Raw genomic sequence first — 22,095 nt, 5'->3', positions numbered from 1 at the left:
GAAACTCAAGACTTATAGCCACAGAAGACAACACTCAATACAGAAGAATCCTGGAATCATCTTTTATCTCTATAACCAACAATTTCAACCAGAACAATGGCTTCTATAACATAGCTGAACCACTCGCCAAGAAACTTCTTCATCGCTATCCCACATAAGAACATAGAACACTGCAGAAGGTCTACTCACAACTTGTCCAATAACCCTGCCTAGCTACCCAAGACTCTATAACTCCACCCGGTAGATCATCAGATGCAGCATTCTCCACCTGACCTCAACATTCTGAACATGACTATAAATACTCCCGTACCTTCCAACCCCAGGTAGATCCGTGTGTGACTTGAAAAAGCCCACTGTGTGGGTGAAACGTTGTCAATAAAGGATCACATTATACTGCATTTGTGTTTATATTTCCAGGCCACAAAGCAAAGATGTCATCCACATAGCGGAGCCAGAGTGAAGGTTGCACATCGAGGGTAGGAAGAAGAACAGTCTCGAAGTATTCCATGTAAAAATTAGCAAGGATAGGAGAGAGAGGAGAGCCCATAGCGACACCGAAGGTTTGAGAATAATATTTCCCTTGGAAGGAAAAAGAATTAGAGTCCACACAGAGGCGGATAAGATCAAGAAAGACATCAATAGGTACAGGGAGATGTAGAAACCCTTCAAGGACCTTCACTCTAAGGAAATCAAGGACATCATCAAGAGGGACATTGGTGAAGAGGGACTCAACGTCAAGACTAAGCATCTTACAGATTGGGAGAGAGCGAACCCGTTCAATGAAGTCTTGAGAGTAAGATGCTTAGTCTTGACTTTTTTTTTTTTTTGTCTTTCTTCTGTGGCGTGTTTCTGTTCCTTCATTATTTATTTCATCACTTCCCCTTCCCCCCACCTCTGTGCACTTGCTCTCCCTCTGTGGGCACCTAGCTCCCTTGTGGGCACCTAGCTCCCTTGTGGGCACCTAGCTCCCTTGCAGTGCTCCCCTTTCTTTATATTTGACTGGCTCCTCCTCCTTAGTTCCCCACTACTACCACTACTACTACCACCACTACTACTACTACCACCACCACCACCACAACCTCTTCCTGCCTATATATAGCCGTCCTGCTCCACTTCTGATTAGTGTGACTTTGTAAATGGTCCAAGTTGGACCGAAACGTCATCGTAAGCTCCTCTCTTCTATGTGCGGGTTATTTGTGTATCGTTCCAGTCACGGTATTGTGCCTTTTTTTGTTATAAACGATAAGATTATTGTGTTAACCCAACATATAATTAATGCCTGTTCACAGCCCCACCCCAAGCTTGACCTACACCTGTGTACGACGCTCACAAGAGCTGACCAAGCAATCTCACTTTCAGTCACTCTCATCTTATCGTCGACTGAACACTTTCTCCAGCCTCTCTCGTTACTTTAACTGACCTGGTACTTTTCCATACGTTTCCTACCAACTTCTTGCTGTGTGATAACCTTCAGTGCTCTCAACTTGCTACCCAGTGATGAGAATCTTACAGGTAGGGCTCCTAAAGGACCCGGGGAATGGAATACTAAATGAAGTTCCCGGGATCATGAGCCTTTCCTTGGCATCTAGCCATGACCTTTAAGGAAAGTAATTTGTATTTAGAATTATCGCTCCTTTATTCTCAGGAAAATTGGAAAATGAATTAATGAAAATTTGCAGTCTGCTTTCTTTATTTAAAAAATAATTTTTATCAGCGCTCTAAAAGTGTTGTTTCAATGTTTATGGATAACTCTATAGATCCATGAACCAATGTGACATTTTTATTGTACCTATGTTTATTGTAACTGATTTTCACAGTTGAGTTACATAGCTGTTGTAATTGTTAAGGTTATAATCATAAAGAATTTTTACTGTATTTTACTGCTAAACTTTAAATAATAAAATATTACAAGGACGTCAGTGGAAATAAGTCATTTTGACTTTTTGGGCTGTCCCAGGTAATTGATATGTAGTAATAATAATAATAATAATAATAATAATAATAATAATAATAAAAATAATAATAATAATAATAAAAACTATAATAATAATAATAATAATAATAATAATAATAATAATAATAATAATCTTTATTTCTACATTTACAAGGTATATAGGCCTACCTGACATCAATGACATTTTACCACATAGAAAGCCTCTTTTTATTCAGAGATTTTCCCGTTAATTAGGTCCGTTGGTGCTTATGTGTAGCTGTGCCTTAACAAACATATTTACTGATGTGATAAGATTAGGTTATTGTTGGGTGTCGCAGGAACTTTAACAAAAACAGTATTAAATTTCACCAGGTAACACACTTTACTATTATTCAGCTGAATATCTATTACAAATAAATAAATATCGTTATTTCTACAAGTACATGTACAAGGTATACATACCATAGCTGACATCAATGATATATGTACCATTACTATATAGAAAGCCCCTTGTTATGCTGAGCATTTCAGGCAAATTAGGTTAGTCTTGTCCCAGGATGCGATCCACTCCAGTCCACTGACACCCAGGTACCCATTTTACTGATGGGTGAACATTGAAATCCGGTGTAAGGAAACATGCCCGATGTTTCAAACCGGCCCGAGAATCGAACCCGGACACTCTCCGTGTGAAGCGAGAGTTTTTGCCACCAGGGCACGGGTCAAGTTAAATATCCATCTCGTTCTGTAATAATTTAGGATATCCTCTCCGATTATTCATTATCGCTAGCAAGCTTCAACACTACACGCTACACAAGACGTAGTTAAGAGATGTTCGTAGAAAGTAATTACGTGGAAGACCTCGGTCAAATAACCAAAAGCTCCAGTTCTGGGTCATCATATGACTAAGACTCGCATCATGAAACACTTGTCCGGTTTCCTGACAAACCTCACACCTAACATAACCTAAGTAATTAACCTCACAGTCCACTCAGATTAATTAGTATAGTCTGTGTTGGTGCATTGACCACACAGGTTCGCGTACCACCACAGAACGTGTAATTATTTTCTGTTTATTTAACGTGATACGATGTGACAGGTATAATGTGTTTATCTATTACTACTGCTGCTACTACTACTACTACTACTACTACTACTATTACTACTACTGCTACTACTATTACTACTACTACTACTACTAATACTGCTGCTACTACTACTACTACTGCTACTACTTTGCAGCTGCTGCTGCTGCTGCTCGCTGCTGCTGCTGCTAACAGCGGCTGCTGCTGCTGCTGCTGCTGCTGCTGCTGCTGCAGCTGCGCCCAGCTGCTGCGCGCGCAGCAAGCGCGGCGCTGCTGCTGCTGCGCTGGCGCTGCATGTGGCGCAGCAAGCAGCGCAGCTGCAGCAGCGGAGCAGCAGCTGCGCGGCTGGCTAAGCAGCGCTGCAGCAACGCTGGCGCGGCAGCTGCTGCTGCGCAGCAGCAGCAGGCAGCTAGCAGCAGCGGCAGCAGCAGTGCAGCAAGCGCGCTGCTGCAGCGGCAGCGCAGCAGCAGCAGCGGCAACGCGCTGCAGCAGCAGCAGCAGCAGCAAGCAGCAGCTGCTGCTGCGCTTAGCGAACGCAACAGGCAGCGCGGCAGCGGCGCTAGCTGCTCAGCTGGCGGCAGGCAGCAGCAGCGCGGCGGCGCTGCAAGCAGCTGCTGCAGCAGCAGCAAGCGCAGCGGCGGCAGCAGCGCGCGGTTAAGCAGCAGCAACAGCGCGCTGCTGCGCGCTGCTGCTGCTGCTGCAACGCTGCTGCTGCGCTGGCAGGCAACGCAAGCAGCTGCGCGCTGCGGCGCGCTGCTGCAGCGGCGCAAGCTTTGCTGCTGCTGCTAGCAGCGGCAACTGCTGGCTGCTGCTGCTGCTGCTGCTGGCTGCTGCAGCAAGTGCTGGCTGCTGCTGCTGCTGCTGCTGCAGCGGCTGCTGCTGCTGCTGCGTGGCTGCTGCTGCTGCTCGCGCTGCTGCTGCTGCTGCGCAAGCTGCTGGCTGCTGCTGCTGCGGCGCTGCTGCTGCTGCTGCTGCTGCATGCTGCTGCTGCTGCTGCTGCTGCATGCTGGCATGCGGCGCTGCTGCTGCTGCTGCTGCTGCACCTACTGCTGCTGCTGCGGCTGCTGCTGCTGCTGCTGCTGCTGCTGCTGCTGCTGCTGCTGCTGCTGCTCGCCTGCAGCTGCTGCTGCAACCTGCTGCTGCTGCTGCTGCTGCTGCTGCTGCTGCTGCTGCTGCTGCTTGCTGCTGCTGCTTTACAGCTGCTGCTGCACGCTGCTGCTGCTGCTTCTGCACGCTGCTGCTGCTGCTGCTGCTGCTGCTGCTGCACGCTGCTGCTGCTGCTGCTGCTGCTAACTGCTGCTGCTGCTGCTGCTGCTGCTGCTGCTGCTGCTGCTGCTGCTGCGCTGCTGCTGCTGCTGCTGCTGCTGCTGCTGCTCGCGTGCTGCTGCTGCAGCTGCTGCTGCTGCTGCTGCTGCTGCTCGCTGCTGCGGCAAGCAAGCTGCTGCTGCTGCTGCTGCTGCTGCTGCTGCTGCTGCTGCTGCAGCTGCTGCTGCTGCTGCTGCGGCAGCAGCAGCAGCGCGCTGCAGCTGCATGCTGCTGCAGCTGCAGCAGCGGCAGGCAGCAACGCGCAGCTGCTGCAGCAGCAGCAGCTGTTGCAGCAAGCGCAACGCGCTGCTGCAGCTTGCAGCGCTGCACTGCTGCTGCTGCTGCTGCAGCAGCAGCAACAGCGGCGGCGCAGCAGCTGCTGCTCGCTGCGCAGCAGCAAGCACGCAGCAAGCTGCTGCATCGGCTGTGGCAGCAGCACAGCAGGCGGCAGCACGCTGCTGCGGCGCAGCTGCAGCAGCGCAGCTGCTCGCTGCTGGCAGTGCGGCAACAGCAGCAACGCGGCAGCAAGCTGCTTGCAGGCAGCTGGCAGGCAGCAGCTGCAGCGCTGCGGTGCTGCAGCGGCAACGGCAGCAGCAGCGCAGCTGGCGCAGCCAGCAACGCAGCGCGCAGCAGCAGTAGCAAGCAGCGGCAGCAGCTGCAACGCGGCAGCAGCAGCAAGCAGCCAGCAGCAGCAGCAGCAGCAGCAGCGGCGGCAGCAGCAGCAGCAGCGGCAGCAGCAGCAGCAGCTGCGCTGCGGCTGCAGCAGCTGCAGCTGCGGCAGCTGGCAGCAGCAGCACGCGCGGCGGCAGCGGCAGCAGCAGCAGCAGCGGCAGCAGCAGCGGGCGCTGCATGTTATGCGCTGCATTTCGGTCAAATTAGGTCAGTTTTGTCCCAGGATGCGACCCACACCAGTCCATTAACACCCAAGTACCTATTTCTTCTGATGGGTGAACAGGGACAACCGGGGTAAGGAAATGTTACCAATGTTACCACCCTTGCCGGGAATCGAATCCGGTCCCTCAACGATGACTGATTTCCCTGAATATATTGTAGATGGAAGGTATCTGATCATTATCATGGAGATAATATTAGAAGCATGTTGGTCTGAATTAGCTTTTAATATGATCAAATAGCACTTGGTACTAGGTGAAGGTTAAAACTTCAACAGATATTGTACCATATTGTACCATATTGTACCATATTGTACCATATTATACCATACTGTACCATATTATACCATATTGTACCATATTGTACCATATTGTACCATATTGTACCATACTGTACCATATTGTACCATATTGTACCATATTGTACCATATTATACCATATTGTACCATATTGTACCATATTATACCATATTGTACCATATTGTACCATATTGTACCATATTGTACCATATTGTACCATATCTGTTGGAAACAGTAATCTTTTCGAAAATCGGGGCACTATGTTATTACCTTATTTAATGTTAGCTTGCAATTCAAATGTTTCAGAAATGTCTATTTCCAAATTTGGACGGAATTTTGAAATGAAGTCAGCTATTTGTGGATATAAACTACTTTTATTTTTGTGTAATATATAAAACATTACAGATATGGTTGAGAGTGGTGTGTATATGATAACCTTCCCTTACTTTATTTACCTTAGTTTACCCTCCAGACTTGTCAAACTGTTCTCCACTCTCACACGTATAACATTTTCTTCTCTGAGAAATTAATTATTACGTTTTAAAAACTTTAACTTCTTGATATGACAACACACAAAACATATATATTATATTTTACCAGCATGATTCTTGGTGTCTGCAGATGAAGTTGACAACGATGTGTGCTTTGGTGGCGACGTTGATATTGGTCACCAAGGGCAAGTTGTCTCCACCTGAGAGGTCCTACAGGATCCTGATGCTCCTGCCATTCTCCTCCAGGAGTCACAAGAACGTCTTCATGCCTCTCGCTGTGGCTCTGGCCGACCGTGGGCATAAAGTAAGCCATTAATGTATAATTTTTGAAATTTGGAACTAACCTTAAAAAAATTATGTAGTGATATAGGAAAAATAATTTATCTGCAGAATTTACTTTAAACATTGAGTGGAGAATATTTCTGCATATATTCTTCATGTACTAGTAAATATTGTAGTAAAGTATTTGATGAATAGCTTTAAGAACTTACGTATTTATCTGCTATATTCCCAACTGATGAGTTTAACTCAGTTTGTTATTATGGGCTTGACCAAATTCCTTCAACGTTACCTAAATAAACAACCCACATCCATTTTCAGATTGTAATGTTGACCAACCATCACAAGTCGTCCAAACATCCTAACATAGTAGAGGTTCCTCACAACCTAACATACACCAAGGAGGACTCGATAAATATTTTCCACGACAGGGTGACCCCAACTGGGGTCTTTCAATTTATGGCGAGAGTGTTGCCAGCTGCTGCTAGGGATATATACAAAATATCCGCCGTGAAGAACTTGTATAATAGGAGGAAGGAATTTGATCTCGTAGTAATTAACCATATGTACAATGAGGTAGGTGATGGGTAATATTTCTTACTGAACTAAATGTGTCTCATGAATATTTAATGATGGGTATTTAATACGTGTGAATATTGCGTGAACATAATAAGAGTAAACATTTGGAGAATATAGAGTAAATTACTTTATAACAATATTACTAAAATAGTTGAGGGTAACAAGGTAATATTTAGACCAGGTAGAAAGAGACACAGATACATACCCTGGAACGGGTGGGGTTTAAACCTATGGCGAGTGAGTTATTAAACTCGCCATGGCAAGCGAGTCGTGAAACTTGCCATAGGTTCAAATCTCAGTAGTACCATACCAGTAACCAGTTACCAGTGTCAGTAGTGACTCACTACCAACCGTCTGTGTGAATCACTTGTTATTCACTGTTACAGCTGACCCTAGCATGTTTTGAACGCCACTCACCCCTAGGAACTATCTGGTAAGTCAGTCGATGGACAGGGAGCAGAGACGTAGGTCAGGCTTGCTACCCTTATATTCTGTGTTAATATACTTCATTACCGCCTAAACTAGTGTTATTACTCAATCCATGTTACAGAACCCAAACGGGACACAAACCTGACCCCTCCTGTGGCTTATTTCCATTCGTATTATTATGATTACATGATTACGTGATACACAAATACATTATATTGCGACTCTTTTTTGAATAAATTTCGCCAACACAGATCTGTTTGTGGCCTGATAAAGTCCATTGTGTGGGCGAAACATTGTCAACAAAAGTTCACATTATACTATAATTCTTTTCCCATAGTATTGGTGTTTTATAATATTTTCTGCCATGTAGACCGTGTTGTCAGTTAATTACTTAAGTGAACAATGTAGATAAGGGTATAGATTTTTTTTACCGTCTTCATTGACTTATAAAACACAAGTAATATTGTGAAAAAAGGTAATGTGGCAGACACTGCAGATTATTAGAAGAAAGGAAAGGTTTTCCAGTACCACCTCAGTTATCTTAGCCCTCCATATTTCTGGGCCCCCATGTGGCTCCAGGTTTTCCCAGTCAATTTCCTTGTGTTTGCAGTCACCCACAATCAGCAGCTTTACCCTGCTATCATGAGCCCTTCTGGCCACTTCAGACCGTGTGTCAACCATCGTTCTATTACTCTCATTATACTCCTGCCTTGGCCTCCTGTGTTCTGTAGAAGGTTATACATCACTGCAGTCACCACCTTGGAACCTTCAGACTGAAGTGTTCCTATTATGTAATCTCTTGCTTCTCTGCCTCCTCTCTTCAGCTCATCAAAATCCCATTGGATTTTGATGAGCAGTGCCCCCCCCTCCTCCCCCTCTGATCCCTCTGTCTTTCCTCAGGATTTGATATTCCATTGGAAAGATGGCATCTGTTATCATTCCTGTGAGCTTGGTTTCTGAAAGAGCCATGATGTCCTGTGGTGCCTCTTTGACTCTTTCATGCCACTCCTCCCACATATTCGTTATTCCATCTGCATTGGTACCATACCTTCAGTTTCCTCTCCAACACTGTGTTCTGGGGTGTGAGTGGGGGTGGGGGATCTGGCAATGTGCTATGCAATTCTACAGGATAGTGTGGGGTGGGGGCTGTAAGTGTGGATTGTGGGTTGTGTTGGGGTTGTGTGTTTGGCTGTGGGGTACTGGAGGTGGTTCTGTGAGTGCTTGCACTTCTTGCTGCCCTTCTCTGGTTGTCCTCTGCTGACACTGTCCTTGTCTCTCATCCTAGGCTCCTTTGTTTCTGTGTCTTCTCTCTCAGCTGCTGTCATTCTGTTCTTGTTCTGTCGTGATCTAGAAACACCCTCTTGTAAGGTGATGATTCCTTCAGCTGTGATTTCTCTTGCAGGATCGTGTTCCACATCATTTCTGTCTTGAAAATCAGTTTGACTGGCCGATTTCTACCTTTCAAGTACCCCCCCCCCTTATTCTTTGAAAATTTACTATCTCAGTCATGCCCTCCTCACCTATTTCTTTGATGATGTATTCAATCTCTCGTTTTTCTTCCTGGCCTCTTTCATTGTGTGTCCTCTCGCTCTCCTGAAGCCCATGAGTAAACACTAACTTTTCACTCTCCTCCTCCCATTGCCTTTCCCTCTGTGCCTTTGGGTCCTATTTGCACATTGCCATTTTTTTCTCATGTAACTCTTGGTGGCATGGTTGTGCCTCTGCATGGGACCTGTTCCCTTCTCCCTCCTCCCTGTGTGTGTGTACTCACCTATTTGTACTCACCTATTTGTGCTTGCAGGGGTCGAGTCATAGCTCCTGGCCCCGCCTCTTCCCTGATAGCTACTAGGTCCTCTCTCTCCCTGCTCCATGAGCTTTATCATACCTCGCCTTAAAACTATGTATGGTTCCCGCCTCCACTACTTCACTTTCTAGGCTATTCCACGGCTTGACTACTCTATGACTGAAGAAATACTTCCTAACATCCCTTTGATTCATCTGAGTCTTCAACTTCCAATTGTGACCTCTTGTGTCTGTGTCCCATCTCTGGAACACCCCGTCTTTGTCCACCTCGTCTATTCTGTGCAGTATTTTATATGTAATTATCATGTCTCCCCTGACCCTCCTGGCCTCCAGTGTCGTCAGGCCGATTTCCCTCAACCTTTCTTCGTAGGACAATCCCCGTAGCTCTGGGACTAGTCTTGTTGCAAACCTTTGCACTTTCTCTAATTTCTTGACGTGGATTCCAAACTGGTGCTGCATACTCCAGTATGGGCCTGACGTAAATGGTACACAGAGTCTTGAACGACTCCTTACTGAGGTATCGGAACGCTATCCGTAGGTTTGCCAGGCACCCGTATGCTGCAGCAGTTATCTGATTGATGTGTGCCTCAGGAGATATGCTCGGTGTTATACTCACCCCCAGATCTTTTTCCTTGAGTGAGGTTTGCAGACTTTGGCCATCTAAACTACATTGTGTCTGCGGTCTTCTTTGCCCTTCCCCAATCTTCATGACTTTGCATTTGGTGGGTTTAAACTCAAGGAACCAGTTGCTGGACCAGGCTTGTAGCCTGTCCAGGTCTCTTTGTAGTCCTGCCTGATCCTGATCCGATTTGATTCTTCTCATTAACTTCACATCGTCCGCAAACAAGGACACTTCTGAGTCTGTCCCTTCCGTTATGTCATTCACATATACCAAGAACAGCACAGGTCCTAGGACTGACCCCTGTGGAACCCCGCTTGTCACAGGCGCCCATTTTGACACCTCATCACGTACCATGACTCGTTGTTGCCTCCCTGTAAGGTATTCTCTTATCCATTGCAGTGCCTTTCCTGTTATGTGTGCCTGATCCTCTAGCTTTTACAGTAACCTCTTGTGAGGAACTGTGTCGAAGGCCTTCTTGCAGTCCAAAAAAAATGCAGTCGATCCACCCCTCTCTCTCTTGTCTTACTTCTGTCACCTTGTCATAAAACTCTAATAGGTTTGTGACACAGGATTTTCCCTCCCTGAAACCATGCTGGTTGTCAATTATACATTGTTTCTTTCCAGGTGCTCCACCACTCTCCTGATGATCTCCATGACCTTGCATACTATACACGTTAGTGATACAGGTCTGTAGTTTAGTGCCTCATGTCTGTCTCCCTTTTTAAAAATTGGGACTGCATTTGCCATCTTCCATACCTCGGGGAGTTGCCCAGTTGAGGATCTTTGTCAATGGTACACACAATGTCTCTGCTCCCTCTTTAAGGACCCACAGAGAGATGTTGTCTGGTCCCATCGCCTTTGAGGTGTCAAGTTCGCATAGCAGCTTCTTCACCTCCTCCTTGGTTATATGTACCTCATCCAGCACTTGCTGGTGCACCCCCCTGCTCTGATTTCCTGGAGTCCTACTGGTTTCCACTGTAAATATTTCTTTAAATCCTGTGATGAGCTCCTGACATACCTCCCGGTCGTTTCTTGTGAATTCCCCATCACCCTTCCTCAGTCTGATTACCTGGTCCTTGACTGTTGTTTTCCTCCTGATGTGGCTGTACAACAGCTTCGGGTCAGTCTTGACTTTCGATGCTATGTCTTTGTCGTATTGCCGCTGAGCCTCCCTTCTTATCTGTGCATATTCGTTTCTGGCTCTTCGGCTAATCTCTTTGTTTTCCTGAGTTCTCTGTCTTCTGTACCTTTTCCATTCTCTAGTACACCTAGTTTTTGCCTCCCTACACCTTTGGGTGAACCAAGGACTCGTTCTGTTCCTCCCATTATTTCTGTTTCCCTTGTTCGCCTCTATCAACGACGTGCAGTGTAGAGGTGTATTTTGCTGCCCCGCTGGTACTCGACTCTCTGAGTTCCGCAAGTGCTGCAGATTTGTTGTAACTATTTGCATGAGTGGATTACGCTGACTTAGGACATTGTGCTACCATCAGTACCTACGTAGGCTTAAAATTAGTGAGGAATGTCTGGCCTGCTGGGTGACCTTGAAAATGGCACTATAAGACCCGCATGCCACTTACACCCATACTGCGTGTGTCTAGTGAGGTGAATGTCCCTTCCTCGACTTTCCTATTCACCGGTATCCCTTAACTCGTCGCCATTATCTACATATGGGATAGGGGCGAGTTTAGCTGATCCAGGCCAAACAGCGCTCCAAGCCAGCCAGTGAAGGCCAAGGCTACATCTGTTCTGAATCCCAGAATGCCTTTGTGAACGTTCTACAGTGTTCCGGCCGTACCTTCGGTGTTGTGAGAACTAGTTCTTATGTAGTGAAAATTTGTCTGTCATTCCAAGACACGTGTGCTAGATGTGTTAAGTGCTGCGGGTTTGGAGTTAACAAGTAGTACAGGGTTGGTAACTCTCGAGACCACTGTGGGCCCAGTGAATGACCTTGAAAATTGCACTGCGACCTGCAGGCCACTACACCCATATTGCCTGTGTCTAGCGAGGTGAATATCCTTTCCTTGTCCCTTCTTCCTCGATTTGGAACTCAGCCGTTCGCCTCTATTTGCTTGTGGTCTAGAGGCGGTTTTTTGCCAGACCACATGGGTGCTTGAGTGCCCGTGTCCTCTGTGCCGCACTCCGCTCATCTTGCGAGTGCCTCCTGTGTGCCTGCCTGCCTGCCTGCTGCAAGCAGGTGTCCGGGTGGTTGGCGCGGGCTTGGTGAGCACAGTCAAGCAAGCTTGAGGGCAGCACTAAAAGCTAGCCAGAACAAGCTAAGGCAGCCTGCAGTAATAGCTGTCCTAGGGCCCAGCATGTCTGTATACGTTCTGCAGTGTTGCTGGCATACCAGTGTTTCCTGTAGTGGCTTGAGAACAATTTGACGAGCATTGCAGTGCTGACATTTTGACTGGGACATGCCAGAGGTTCACTTATAAACATAGTAAGCTTGTGGTGATTGGCTTGTACACAGTGAACATTCATCTGTCATACGTGTGCTAGAAGTGTTAAGTGCTGCTTTCCCCAACAGTTAATTGTCATTTGTAAGCCTGTATTAAGACTTTAAAAGGCTCAGAGTGTACTTCAGTGTAGTGACTCCTTACATTTGATAAATCAGTGTAACACATGCTCTGCTCAGTGTAACTGAACTATTAAATACGGTTACATAATTAAGTTGCTTGTCCTAGTGTCATTGCTGTGTTTTCTAATACATTTTCTCGTTCAGACTGAAACTTTACTGCTAAATTTCCAGTAATATTTCAAATTACAGTGTTCATCTGTGATGTGAGTGTGTAACTTATGCTTTGTATTTTTACTGTGAACAAGCTTACTGCTGCATAATGTTCAGTTTCATGAATACTTTCTTACTTGAGTAATTCGGTTACCTTTCAACTGTGTTAAGCAAGAGTCAGCCTGTTAACATCTATGTTCCTTGCCATCTCATCTAGTGGGTCTAGCGCCTAGTTAAAATTGTAATAGTAACAATTTGCAATCATTATACTTCTAGTTATACATTGTGTAAATTGTTTTAGACTATTTGATCAACTGGATTGTAGTGTTTAACTTCTAATACACCAATTTAATGACTGCAGACACGCACTGACACATAATAAACACATTAAAACGCTGGTAACTCCAGAAGCTGGGCCTAGTGTGTGACCTTGAGAAGTTGAGTGTGTTTATTACGACCAGCGGTGTACCACTCTCACCTATATTTACATCAACAAAAGTGTATTCTAAGTGATAAAGTGCACACTTGGTGTACTTGGCAACACTTGTCATACATAGTAACGTGTAAGTGAGATTGTTTACGTACTGGTTCATCTATCTACAGCTGCACACTTATGCTTGCATACATGTATAACATAGTAACGTGTGAGTTACCCGGGATGGACCAAGCAAGTCCACCACAGTGATTTATCTCATTGTCATTGTAACATTACCTATTTTTTTTTTTTTTTTTTTTTTTTTTTTTTTTTTTTTTTTTTTTTTTTTTTTTTTTTTTTTTTTTTAGTAATACTGTTGACAATCTATGGTTGGGTGGTTGGGGTAAGAGGTTGTCTTCAGCATTCATTGTGATGTCTGCTATATTATTATTTCAGTGAGGTACATTAGGTGGCAGTAGCCTGAACTAACTCAAGTGGAAGTTATCATTGAATTTGAACCTCATGTTTAATGTGATGTATGTCAGAATTCTAATTTTATGCTCAATATTACCTATTTTCTCTCTCTCTCTCTCTCTCTCTCTCTCTCTCTCTCTCTCTCTCTCTCTCTCTCTCTCTCTCTCTCTCTCTCTCTTTTTCATCTTTGTAATTTGTGATAAGGTGTAAGACCTCGCCTGTACCATCCATTATATCATTATATGTACCATATTATTAACACACATACAAGAGGTCTCTGAGTGTGTTTTTGGTGGGGTGTGTGTCCTATTGAGTGGTGGTGGTCTGGGTTGAGTATGGTTGGAGGTGTTCATTGAACTTGAGCACTTGTGTCTTGTGATCTATTTTGGACTTCTGACTTTGTAGTGAATATTTGCTCTTGCATAAGCTATAAGGGAAAGATAAGCGAGGAATTCTTGTGTTGTGAGTCTTACACCAGATATCATCACTGGCAAACATGGCAACTGTCATAGAGGAACCTATTTCTGCAGGTGATGGAAATGAAGTTAGCTTCCAGACCTTTAAAAGTAAACAAAAGAGAAAAAGTGAGAAAGGGCTAGAGCGTCGACATAGTCAGATTCACTTGACTCGTACACAATGTGACACTAAACGTCCTTGGTGCACAGAGGCTGCAAGAAGTCTTTCTTCAAAGGAAGAATGTGTTAAGCTGAACTTTCCTGACAACACCCCGCTGCCTGCTAAGTGTGCATGGCTAATGGAAGCTGTAAACAAGCATCCTAACTCAAGGATCCAATTTAGGAAAAACACACACAACTTTGTGTTTGTGGAACAGAATAAAGAGCTGATCAGTGATCTACTTAGTACACCTTATGGTGATATTAAGCTGCTCCGACCTCCATCAGACACTCACCACTTTAAAAAATGGGTCAGTATCATAACCTTTGGATACCCTCTCTGCATGGACCCATCCCATCTGACTCTAAGTGAGCATATCATCAAGCCTAAAAGACTTAAAGGAAAATCCCAAATTATTGCCAGTTGGGTGGGTCCTGTGCCCCTCCCCCGGAATATCTGGGTGCATGGTTTACGTTTCCTAAACATCGCAGTGTACCTACCCCCTAAACGTAGGTGTTACAAATGCCAGCACTATGGCCATGTTGCAGTAGACTGTGGAATACTACATTCTTGGTGTGGTAAGTGTGCTGGGAAACATTCCACTAGAGAATGCACAGTAGGCCCTGACAGCCGAAAATTTAAGTGTATTAACTGTAAAGAAGTTGGGGTTACAGTTTCCCACAAGGACTGCAGTCAGAACCCAAACAACCTTCGATGTAAACCTGATAACAGTCCTTTAATGGTAACTGAGGATGAGGCCATCCAGTCTACCACAGCCAGATCTGAGATTGAACCTCTGCAAAGTGTGCAAGAACCCCACCTCACTGCAAAGGATTCTGGTGATACCAGAATGCCATCACACACACCAGCTGTGGAGGAGCTAGCCATCCCTGCTAGCACATATGGAACTACTGGTCTGCCACTACAGTTACCTATGGCTACACCTGAATATGGGGATTAGTTTGTCATTTCTCCCAATACACACAACTACAACAGTCAGACGGACACCACACAGGTAACCTCCCTGGAAATTGTAGATGAGTCAGATGCACAGGACCTACCTGCAATGAATGATGAAACAGAGAACACTAATGTAACCATGGTACCTGTTAAGGTGATAGGTGTTAAAGGAAGCACTAACCCAGAAGTGCCATCCTCCGGAGAGGCATTGGATTCGCCTGACCTTCCTCATATTATAACAAATTTCCAGAAAAAAATTGAGTATCTTGAACAGATCCTGACAAGTTTAATAAATATATGTAATCAGGATGATGTTCTTGAGCATGGTGATGGTGTCAAAAGTGCAGCAATCTCCGTTCAGCTTCCAGCAATTTGTGAGAAAGAAGCCCATAACTCTTGCCTTCAAAAATTGCCTTATCACTGGCTGCCAAAATGCCGAAAAATGCTTAAAAATAAAGGTCCTGAAGATAAAGACGTACAAACTATGCTATTTGCTCTTAAGTATCTGCACACTGTAGTCAAAGCATAATAGTTTTACCATCTTATGAGCAAGAGATTGTAATAACTCACTACAATGGATACATTACAAATCTTTTCATGGAACATTGCTTCCATCAGGAAGCGGTTGCCTGACTTACATCATATTAGTGCAACCAAGAATATTGATGTCATCTGTTTGCAGGAATGTAGATTGAAAGATGGAGCACCTCCACCAAACTTGCCTGGATATGCAGCTTATAACCTAAGGTCAACCAACTGTTGTGTGATGTATGTCAGAAAGAGCTTGCCACATTCACTCCTTTCCTTGCAGAGTCGAGTTAACATGCAGTATCATGGTGTCAAAGTATATGCAGGCGATTTTTCCATAAACATTTTTAATCTCTATGCCCCAGCGAACCAGCTTCGACCTGATGCTTTACCAGATTGCATCAATAGTGAACCTACTATCATTCTTGGAGATTTTAATGCCAGACATAAGAATATTGGTGGGTCTATAACAAACACCAATGGAACTAAACTAGTGAGATTGCTAAATGAGCATGATAATGTTCGAATTGTGGGCACTACTGAGCCTACTCACATATATGGTGGCATACTAGATCTGTGTCTTGGATTTAATACATCATATACGATGCATGACTCTGTCATAGTTGATGATCTTCTATCTGATCACTTCCCAAGACTAACAACTGTCAATCTTGATCACATCTCCAGCAATCAAGGAGCTAAATACAGAAGGAGGAAACTTATTCTCAAACCAGAACACAGAGACAACTTTATTAACCACTTGGATCAATGGTATAAGAATTACGAGCCCATTGGCACACAAAAATTTAATGATGATTTAATTACCACTATTGAGTGTTCTCACAGACCAAGTGGGCAGGAATAGGAAACAAAAACCCTCCACTATAAATAACAATAAAAACCAATGTAAATACTATAATGATCCACAGCTGCGCAATCTAACACATGCAGCTAGGAGGATTGGTAAAGCATACCGTGAATGTAGAACCCCAGACCTGCTCAGAACGTTCGAAGCTGCGCTAACAAATGCAAGGAATAGAAAGGAAGAACTTAGGCAACAGGAATGGGAACAGTTTGTTAGTGGATTAAATAGGTCCACCCCTTTGAGTTTGGCTTGGAAAGGTATAAATAAAATAACCAGGAAAAAGACTGGCAATGTTGCTCATCCCTTTCCTCTTGAAAAAGCAAATGACCTCATAAATGACTGGTCCAAAACATCCAGGCATGAAAGCCTTCCATCTCATATTAGAAAAAATTTAGAGAGTACTTCTGAAGAAATGTTGAAACTGATTAATTTTATGAGCCAAAATATTGATGAGAGTGATTGCCTCTTTACCGAGTATGAATTAGATAATGCATTAACCAAAGGTCGATCAACTGTTCCTGGAGAGGATGGTATAACCTATGATATTCTCAGAACTCTAAGGCACGTGCCTGATAACCCTTTGTTGGCACTGTATAATCTCAGTTACATTGAGGGCGTTCTTCCTACTTCCTGGACCAATAGTCTCATTGTGCCTATCCCTAAGCCCCAACAGCCTGATACATTTAGGCCGATCTCCTTAACTAGTTGTCTTTGTAAAACTTTTGAAAGAATGATGCTTAACAGACTGTACTACAGAATCAGAGATCAACTTTCCCCCTACCTCTATGGGTTCATGAAAGGTAAAAGTGTGCAGAACTGTATTTCCACCTTTCTCACTGCACACACCTCTACTAGTTTTACCACTTTTCTTGATCTAAAATCTGCATTTGATATTGCGAACAGAACCGTTATACTACATGAACTAGCCAAAATGAATATTGGTGGTAGCTTACTCTGCTGGATAATAGGATACCTGTCAAATAGAGTATCCTCTGTCCTTTACCAAGGCTTCAGAAGTGATTCTAAAGAAATGTCTTTAGGTACACCGCAGGGAGGAGTTCTTAGTCCCAAGCTATTTAATATTCTGATTAATGCTCTCCTAAATGCTCTACCTGCCTCACCTAAACATATAGCTATAACCTATGCTGATGATATCATGATCCATACAACAGGGCATAAGAAGATGAATACCATTCTTAATGAAGTTCAAGCAATTTGTAATCGACTAGGCCTCATAATATCTTCCTCTAAAACTAAGATACTAACAAGCAAACGACATCCCCCACCCATCTATTTGCAGGGTGAAATCATTAGCTACGTTAAAACTTACAGATATCTTGGTGTAGATGTACCCTTTAACAAATCCACTATACCACAACTAAACAAGAAATGTAAAGCTAGGCTAAATGCTCTCAAAGCTGTTGCTGGCTACAATCCCAACTATGGTGCAAATGTGAGAATCGTGAGAATGATGTACATAGCCTATGTTAGGTCCTTAATTGATTATGCTGCTCCCATGTTGATATTAGCTAGAGAAAGTTCTCTCCGACCCTTGGAGTTAATGCAAAATGAAGCTCTCAGGATTATTCTTGGCTGTCCCAGATCTACAAAAGTTCTTAACATGAGGAAGGAGCTTGGTATTTCTAGTATCAGTGATAGGATTGTTGAAATTAACACTGTACTCGGTATTAGAATGTTGAGAAACGAAGCAGACACTGTCACAGTGAATCTTACCAAGTGTCTAGAGGTAAATACACACAGATCTAAATGGATTGTGAAAACGTGCAATTGCATTAAGTTTTATAACCTGCATGAACTGTATCACTGTAGGCAACAAGAGCATTTCACCCCTCCATGGAAGATGTGTTCATTTAATATCACATACCTACAAGTCCCTCCCAAGAAGCTCATTGCTAGTAATCCCTTCCTTAAATCTCTTGTTAGAGCAACTGCTCAAGAAGAAATTTCTCACCTAGATGGTAGTAACAAGTTATCACAAGTTATATACACTGTTGGATCTAAACAGGAGTCTTCTGGCAGGGCTGCATCTGCTCTTGTTGCCACCTCCCTAGTTAAGAACGATAATAAATTTGTTGAGTTAGGCATAAGAATTAACAACTGGGCGTCTACACTGCAAACTGAATTGTTTGCAATCCTAATGGCGCTAAAGCTAACCTATGACACTGAGCTTGACTCTATCATCATTACTGATTCTATGTCATCATTGAAGGCTCTTGGCTCATACAATGACTCCAACAACATGCTCATTGAGGAAGCCAGGTATAGATACTCAAAAATTAGGGACAAAGGAATTAATGTACAATTGCTATGGATCCCATCACACATTGGATTACTCCTTCATGATAAAGTTGATATGTTAGCTAAGAAGAGTATCGAGAAGGAGAATGTAGAATATAACTTTGGTATAACTGTGTCTAGCATTAGGAATAATATTAGGAGAGAAGTAAATAATGTAAATGATTGTTATAGGAATGCAGTTAGAAGCCTGAGTAGATCTATAACCCACTATGATAACATGAACGTAGATAAGTATGTTTATGGAGCAACTTGCAATGTGAACAGACTGACTGATGTTGTAGTGGCCAGGCTTAGGCTTGGTTACAAGTACTTCTGGCAGTTTGGGAGACACACAGATGATGATCAAACTAAATGTAAATTATGTGATCAGGCATATGGTCACTCTCTTGAACACTATGTGCTTAATTGTCCACTTATTGAGGAATACAGAGACAGACAGTATAATAACCTATGTGACATGTCAAGATATCTTATTAATGAAAATAAGATACCAGATATACTAAGCAAATTTCCTAAATTTGCTTGTAACAGATAAGTGAACTATAGATATGTAGATATAAATCCATATGTATTCCTGTTAACCCTTTGGGGCCTAGTTCCTAGGCCTTTTGTGTATCCATATGCTCTCGCGCTACCGTCCACAGGATGGATATGGGGTGCACAATAAACTAGCCACTTCTGTGGCAAAATCTAAAATCCTTGGGAACAAACCTCTCCTCTGCCTCCTTGCATTTTGTTGCCACATAGTCCATCATTTCTTGTACTGGTTTTCCTGTCAGCTCCCTCTCCCACTGAATGTCTTGAAAGAAGTTCCTCAAGCCTGAGTAGTTCCCCCTTTTGTAGTTTGGTTTTTCCCACCCTATTCCTGCTGCTCTCTCCACTTGGAGCTCAGCTATGTAGTCGAAGCACAGAACCACATGATCACTAGCTAACATGGGCCTTTCGTACATGATATCCTCGATGTCAGAACTACTCAAGGTGAATACAAGGTCCAGTCTTGCTGGTTCATCCTCTCCTCTCTCTCTGGTAGTGTCTCTAACATGTTGATGCATGAGGTTTTCCAGTACCACATCCATCATCTTGGCTCTCCATGCTTCGGGACCCCCATGAGGCTCCAGGTTTTCCCAGTCAATCTCCTTGTGATTGAAATCACCCATAACTAGTAACTTTGCTCCCCCCATGTGTGCTCTCCTGGCCACCTCGGCTAGTGTGTCGACCATTGCTCTGTTGATCTCATCGTATTCTTCTCTTGGCCTCCTGCAGTTCTGTGGTGGGTTGTACATTACTGCAATTATCACCTTATGTCCCTCAGACTGGATTGTTCCTACTAAGTAGTCCCTTTCGCCCGTGCCCTCTATTCCTTCCATTTTCTCAACCCCCCACTGGTTTTTAATGAGCAGTGCAACTCCTCCTCCCCCTCTCCTCCCTCTGTCTTTTCTGAGGATTTGATATCCGGATGGAAAGATTGAATCTGTTATTATTCTGGTGAGTTTTGTTTCTGTGAGTGCTATTATGTCTGGGGATGTCTACTTGATTCTTTCGTGCCACTCCTCATACTTATTTGTTATTCCATCTGCATTTGTATACCACTCCTTCAACTTCTTTTCTAAGATTGTGGTCTGGGAGGTGTATTGGGGTTGAGGAAGTGGGAGACCTGATTAGGAACTATGGGTGGTTGCTGTGGGGGCAGAGTTTGTAATGCAGTGGGTGGGGGCACTGGATGTGGCATGGGTGTTTTGGTTTAAAGTGTTTGGTTGCACTGGGGTTGACCTGGTTGGGAGGCTTCTATAGGAAGTTGTGAGGGAGGCCGTATTTGATCTTCCTGTGTCTGGGATCTCCTGTCTGTCTTTTCCATCCCCTCTCTTTCCTCCTTTCGCCTTTGTACCATCTCTCTCTGTTTCTGCCTTTCTGCTTGTGTTCTGTCGCGGTCGTAATACACCTTCCTCTATGCCGGCATGTCCCTTAATCATGCTTTCTCCTGCAGTATCCTGTTCCGAGTCGATTCTGCCTTGAAGGTCACTCTCACTGGCCGGGTTCTTTTTTATACAAACCCCCCTATTCTCCGAAAATTTTCCAGCTGGGTCATGTCGTCTTCTCCTATTGCTTTCATGATGCTTTCAATTGCTTTTTTTCCCTTGTTTTCTTGCTTCATATGTTTCTCCTTCAACTTCCTGGAGCCGATACACAAAGACTGACCTCACCCTTTCATTCTCCCACTGCATATCCCTGTGTATCCCCTCATTCAATTTGATTTCCTCCATTGCAGCTTTTCTTTCTTCATTTTCACTAGCTGTTGTACTTGGGCTCAGTGGCCTGTCATTTTCCCTTCTCGGCTTTCCGTGGGCTCTGCTGTGGTCTGTTAGGGCCTCCACATATAGCTTAGATCTTTCATTTACTAAAGTCTCCACTGATTGAGATTCTACATGCTGTTTTGCTCCTTCTTTCCCTACAGTCCCCTTATTTGTGACTGAGGTAGCAGTCTTTGTTGTCAATCCCAAAATGTTCTTTAGTTCTTTAGGCTGTTTCAGATTTTTCAGTTCCTCTTCTAAACTCGGTATCCTGGCCTCTGCTGCTTTGACTTGCACCTCCCACTTCCTGCTTTCCATGTCTATCCTCTCTTCCATTCTCATGCTAAGTTCTTCTAGTTTCTTTTCCCATTCATGTTCCCTTTTTGTGAGCTCTGCTGCCCAATCTTCCTTTGCAGTTTCCTCCTCCTGTCCCTTGATTTTTCTTGTTGCTCTCTAGCAACCCATTTTTGTTTTATCCTGACTGCCTCAGAGTGGGAAACCTACGTAATTCTGTATGTTACGTTAGTATTGTGTATGTCAGAGTGTGGGGGGGGGGGAGGTAGAGGAGGAACTGTGGCTATGGGGGAGAGTAGTGGGGAGGGGGAGTGGGAAGGAGAGTGAAGCAAGTTGGTGAGTGAGAGAGGGAGAAAGGGAAGGAGGGAGAGGTGGGGAGGGGGATGGTGAAAGAGGGAGGGGAGGGATCAGGTGAAGGAGTGAGATGTCGGTGGGGGAGGGGGGAGTGTGGGAGTCTGGCAATGTGTGTACTCACCTAATTGTACTCACCTAATTGTGGTTGCAGGGGTAGAGACTCAGCTCCTGGCCCCACCTCTTCACTGATCGCTACTGGATCCTCTCTCTCTCTGCTTCCTGAGCTTTGTCATACCTCTTCTTAAAACTATGTATGGTTCCTGCCTCCACTACTTCACTTGCTAGGCTATTCCACTTGCTGACAACTCTATGACTGAAGAAATACTTCCTAACGTCCCTGTGACTCGTTTGAGTCTTCAGCTTCCAGTTGTGACCCCTTGTCCCTGTGTCCCCTCTCTGGAACATCCTATCTCTGTCCACCTTGTCTATTCCCCGCAGTGTCTTGTATGTCGTTATCATGTCTCCCCTGACCCTTCTGTCCTCCAGTGTCGTCACTCCGATTTCCCTTAACCTTTCCTCGTACGACATTCCCTTGAGCTCTG

The 22,095-nt window shown here is 44.4% G+C and overlaps 1 protein-coding gene across 1 annotated transcript in view; it reads left to right on the top strand.

The window, feature by feature from the left end:
- The first annotated feature begins 1,353 nt into the window (after nt 1–1,353).
- Nucleotides 1,354–22,095, top strand: part of LOC128705258 (UDP-glycosyltransferase UGT5) — a 64,382-nt gene continuing 43,640 nt past the window's right edge. The window contains exons 1-3 of the mRNA XM_070103461.1: nt 1,354–1,512; nt 6,132–6,305; nt 6,602–6,856. Coding sequence (XP_069959562.1) covers nt 1,498–1,512; nt 6,132–6,305; nt 6,602–6,856 — 444 coding nt within the window. The 5' untranslated portion in view covers nt 1,354–1,497. The remainder of the gene's footprint in view (nt 1,513–6,131; nt 6,306–6,601; nt 6,857–22,095) is intronic.

Source organism: Cherax quadricarinatus, chromosome 85 (genome assembly GCF_038502225.1).
Source record: "Cherax quadricarinatus isolate ZL_2023a chromosome 85, ASM3850222v1, whole genome shotgun sequence".
In the NCBI taxonomy this organism is placed as follows: domain Eukaryota; kingdom Metazoa; phylum Arthropoda; class Malacostraca; order Decapoda; family Parastacidae; genus Cherax; species Cherax quadricarinatus.
The sequence above is the reverse complement of the archived record's forward strand: the minus strand, read 5'-3'. Positions and strand labels throughout refer to the sequence as shown.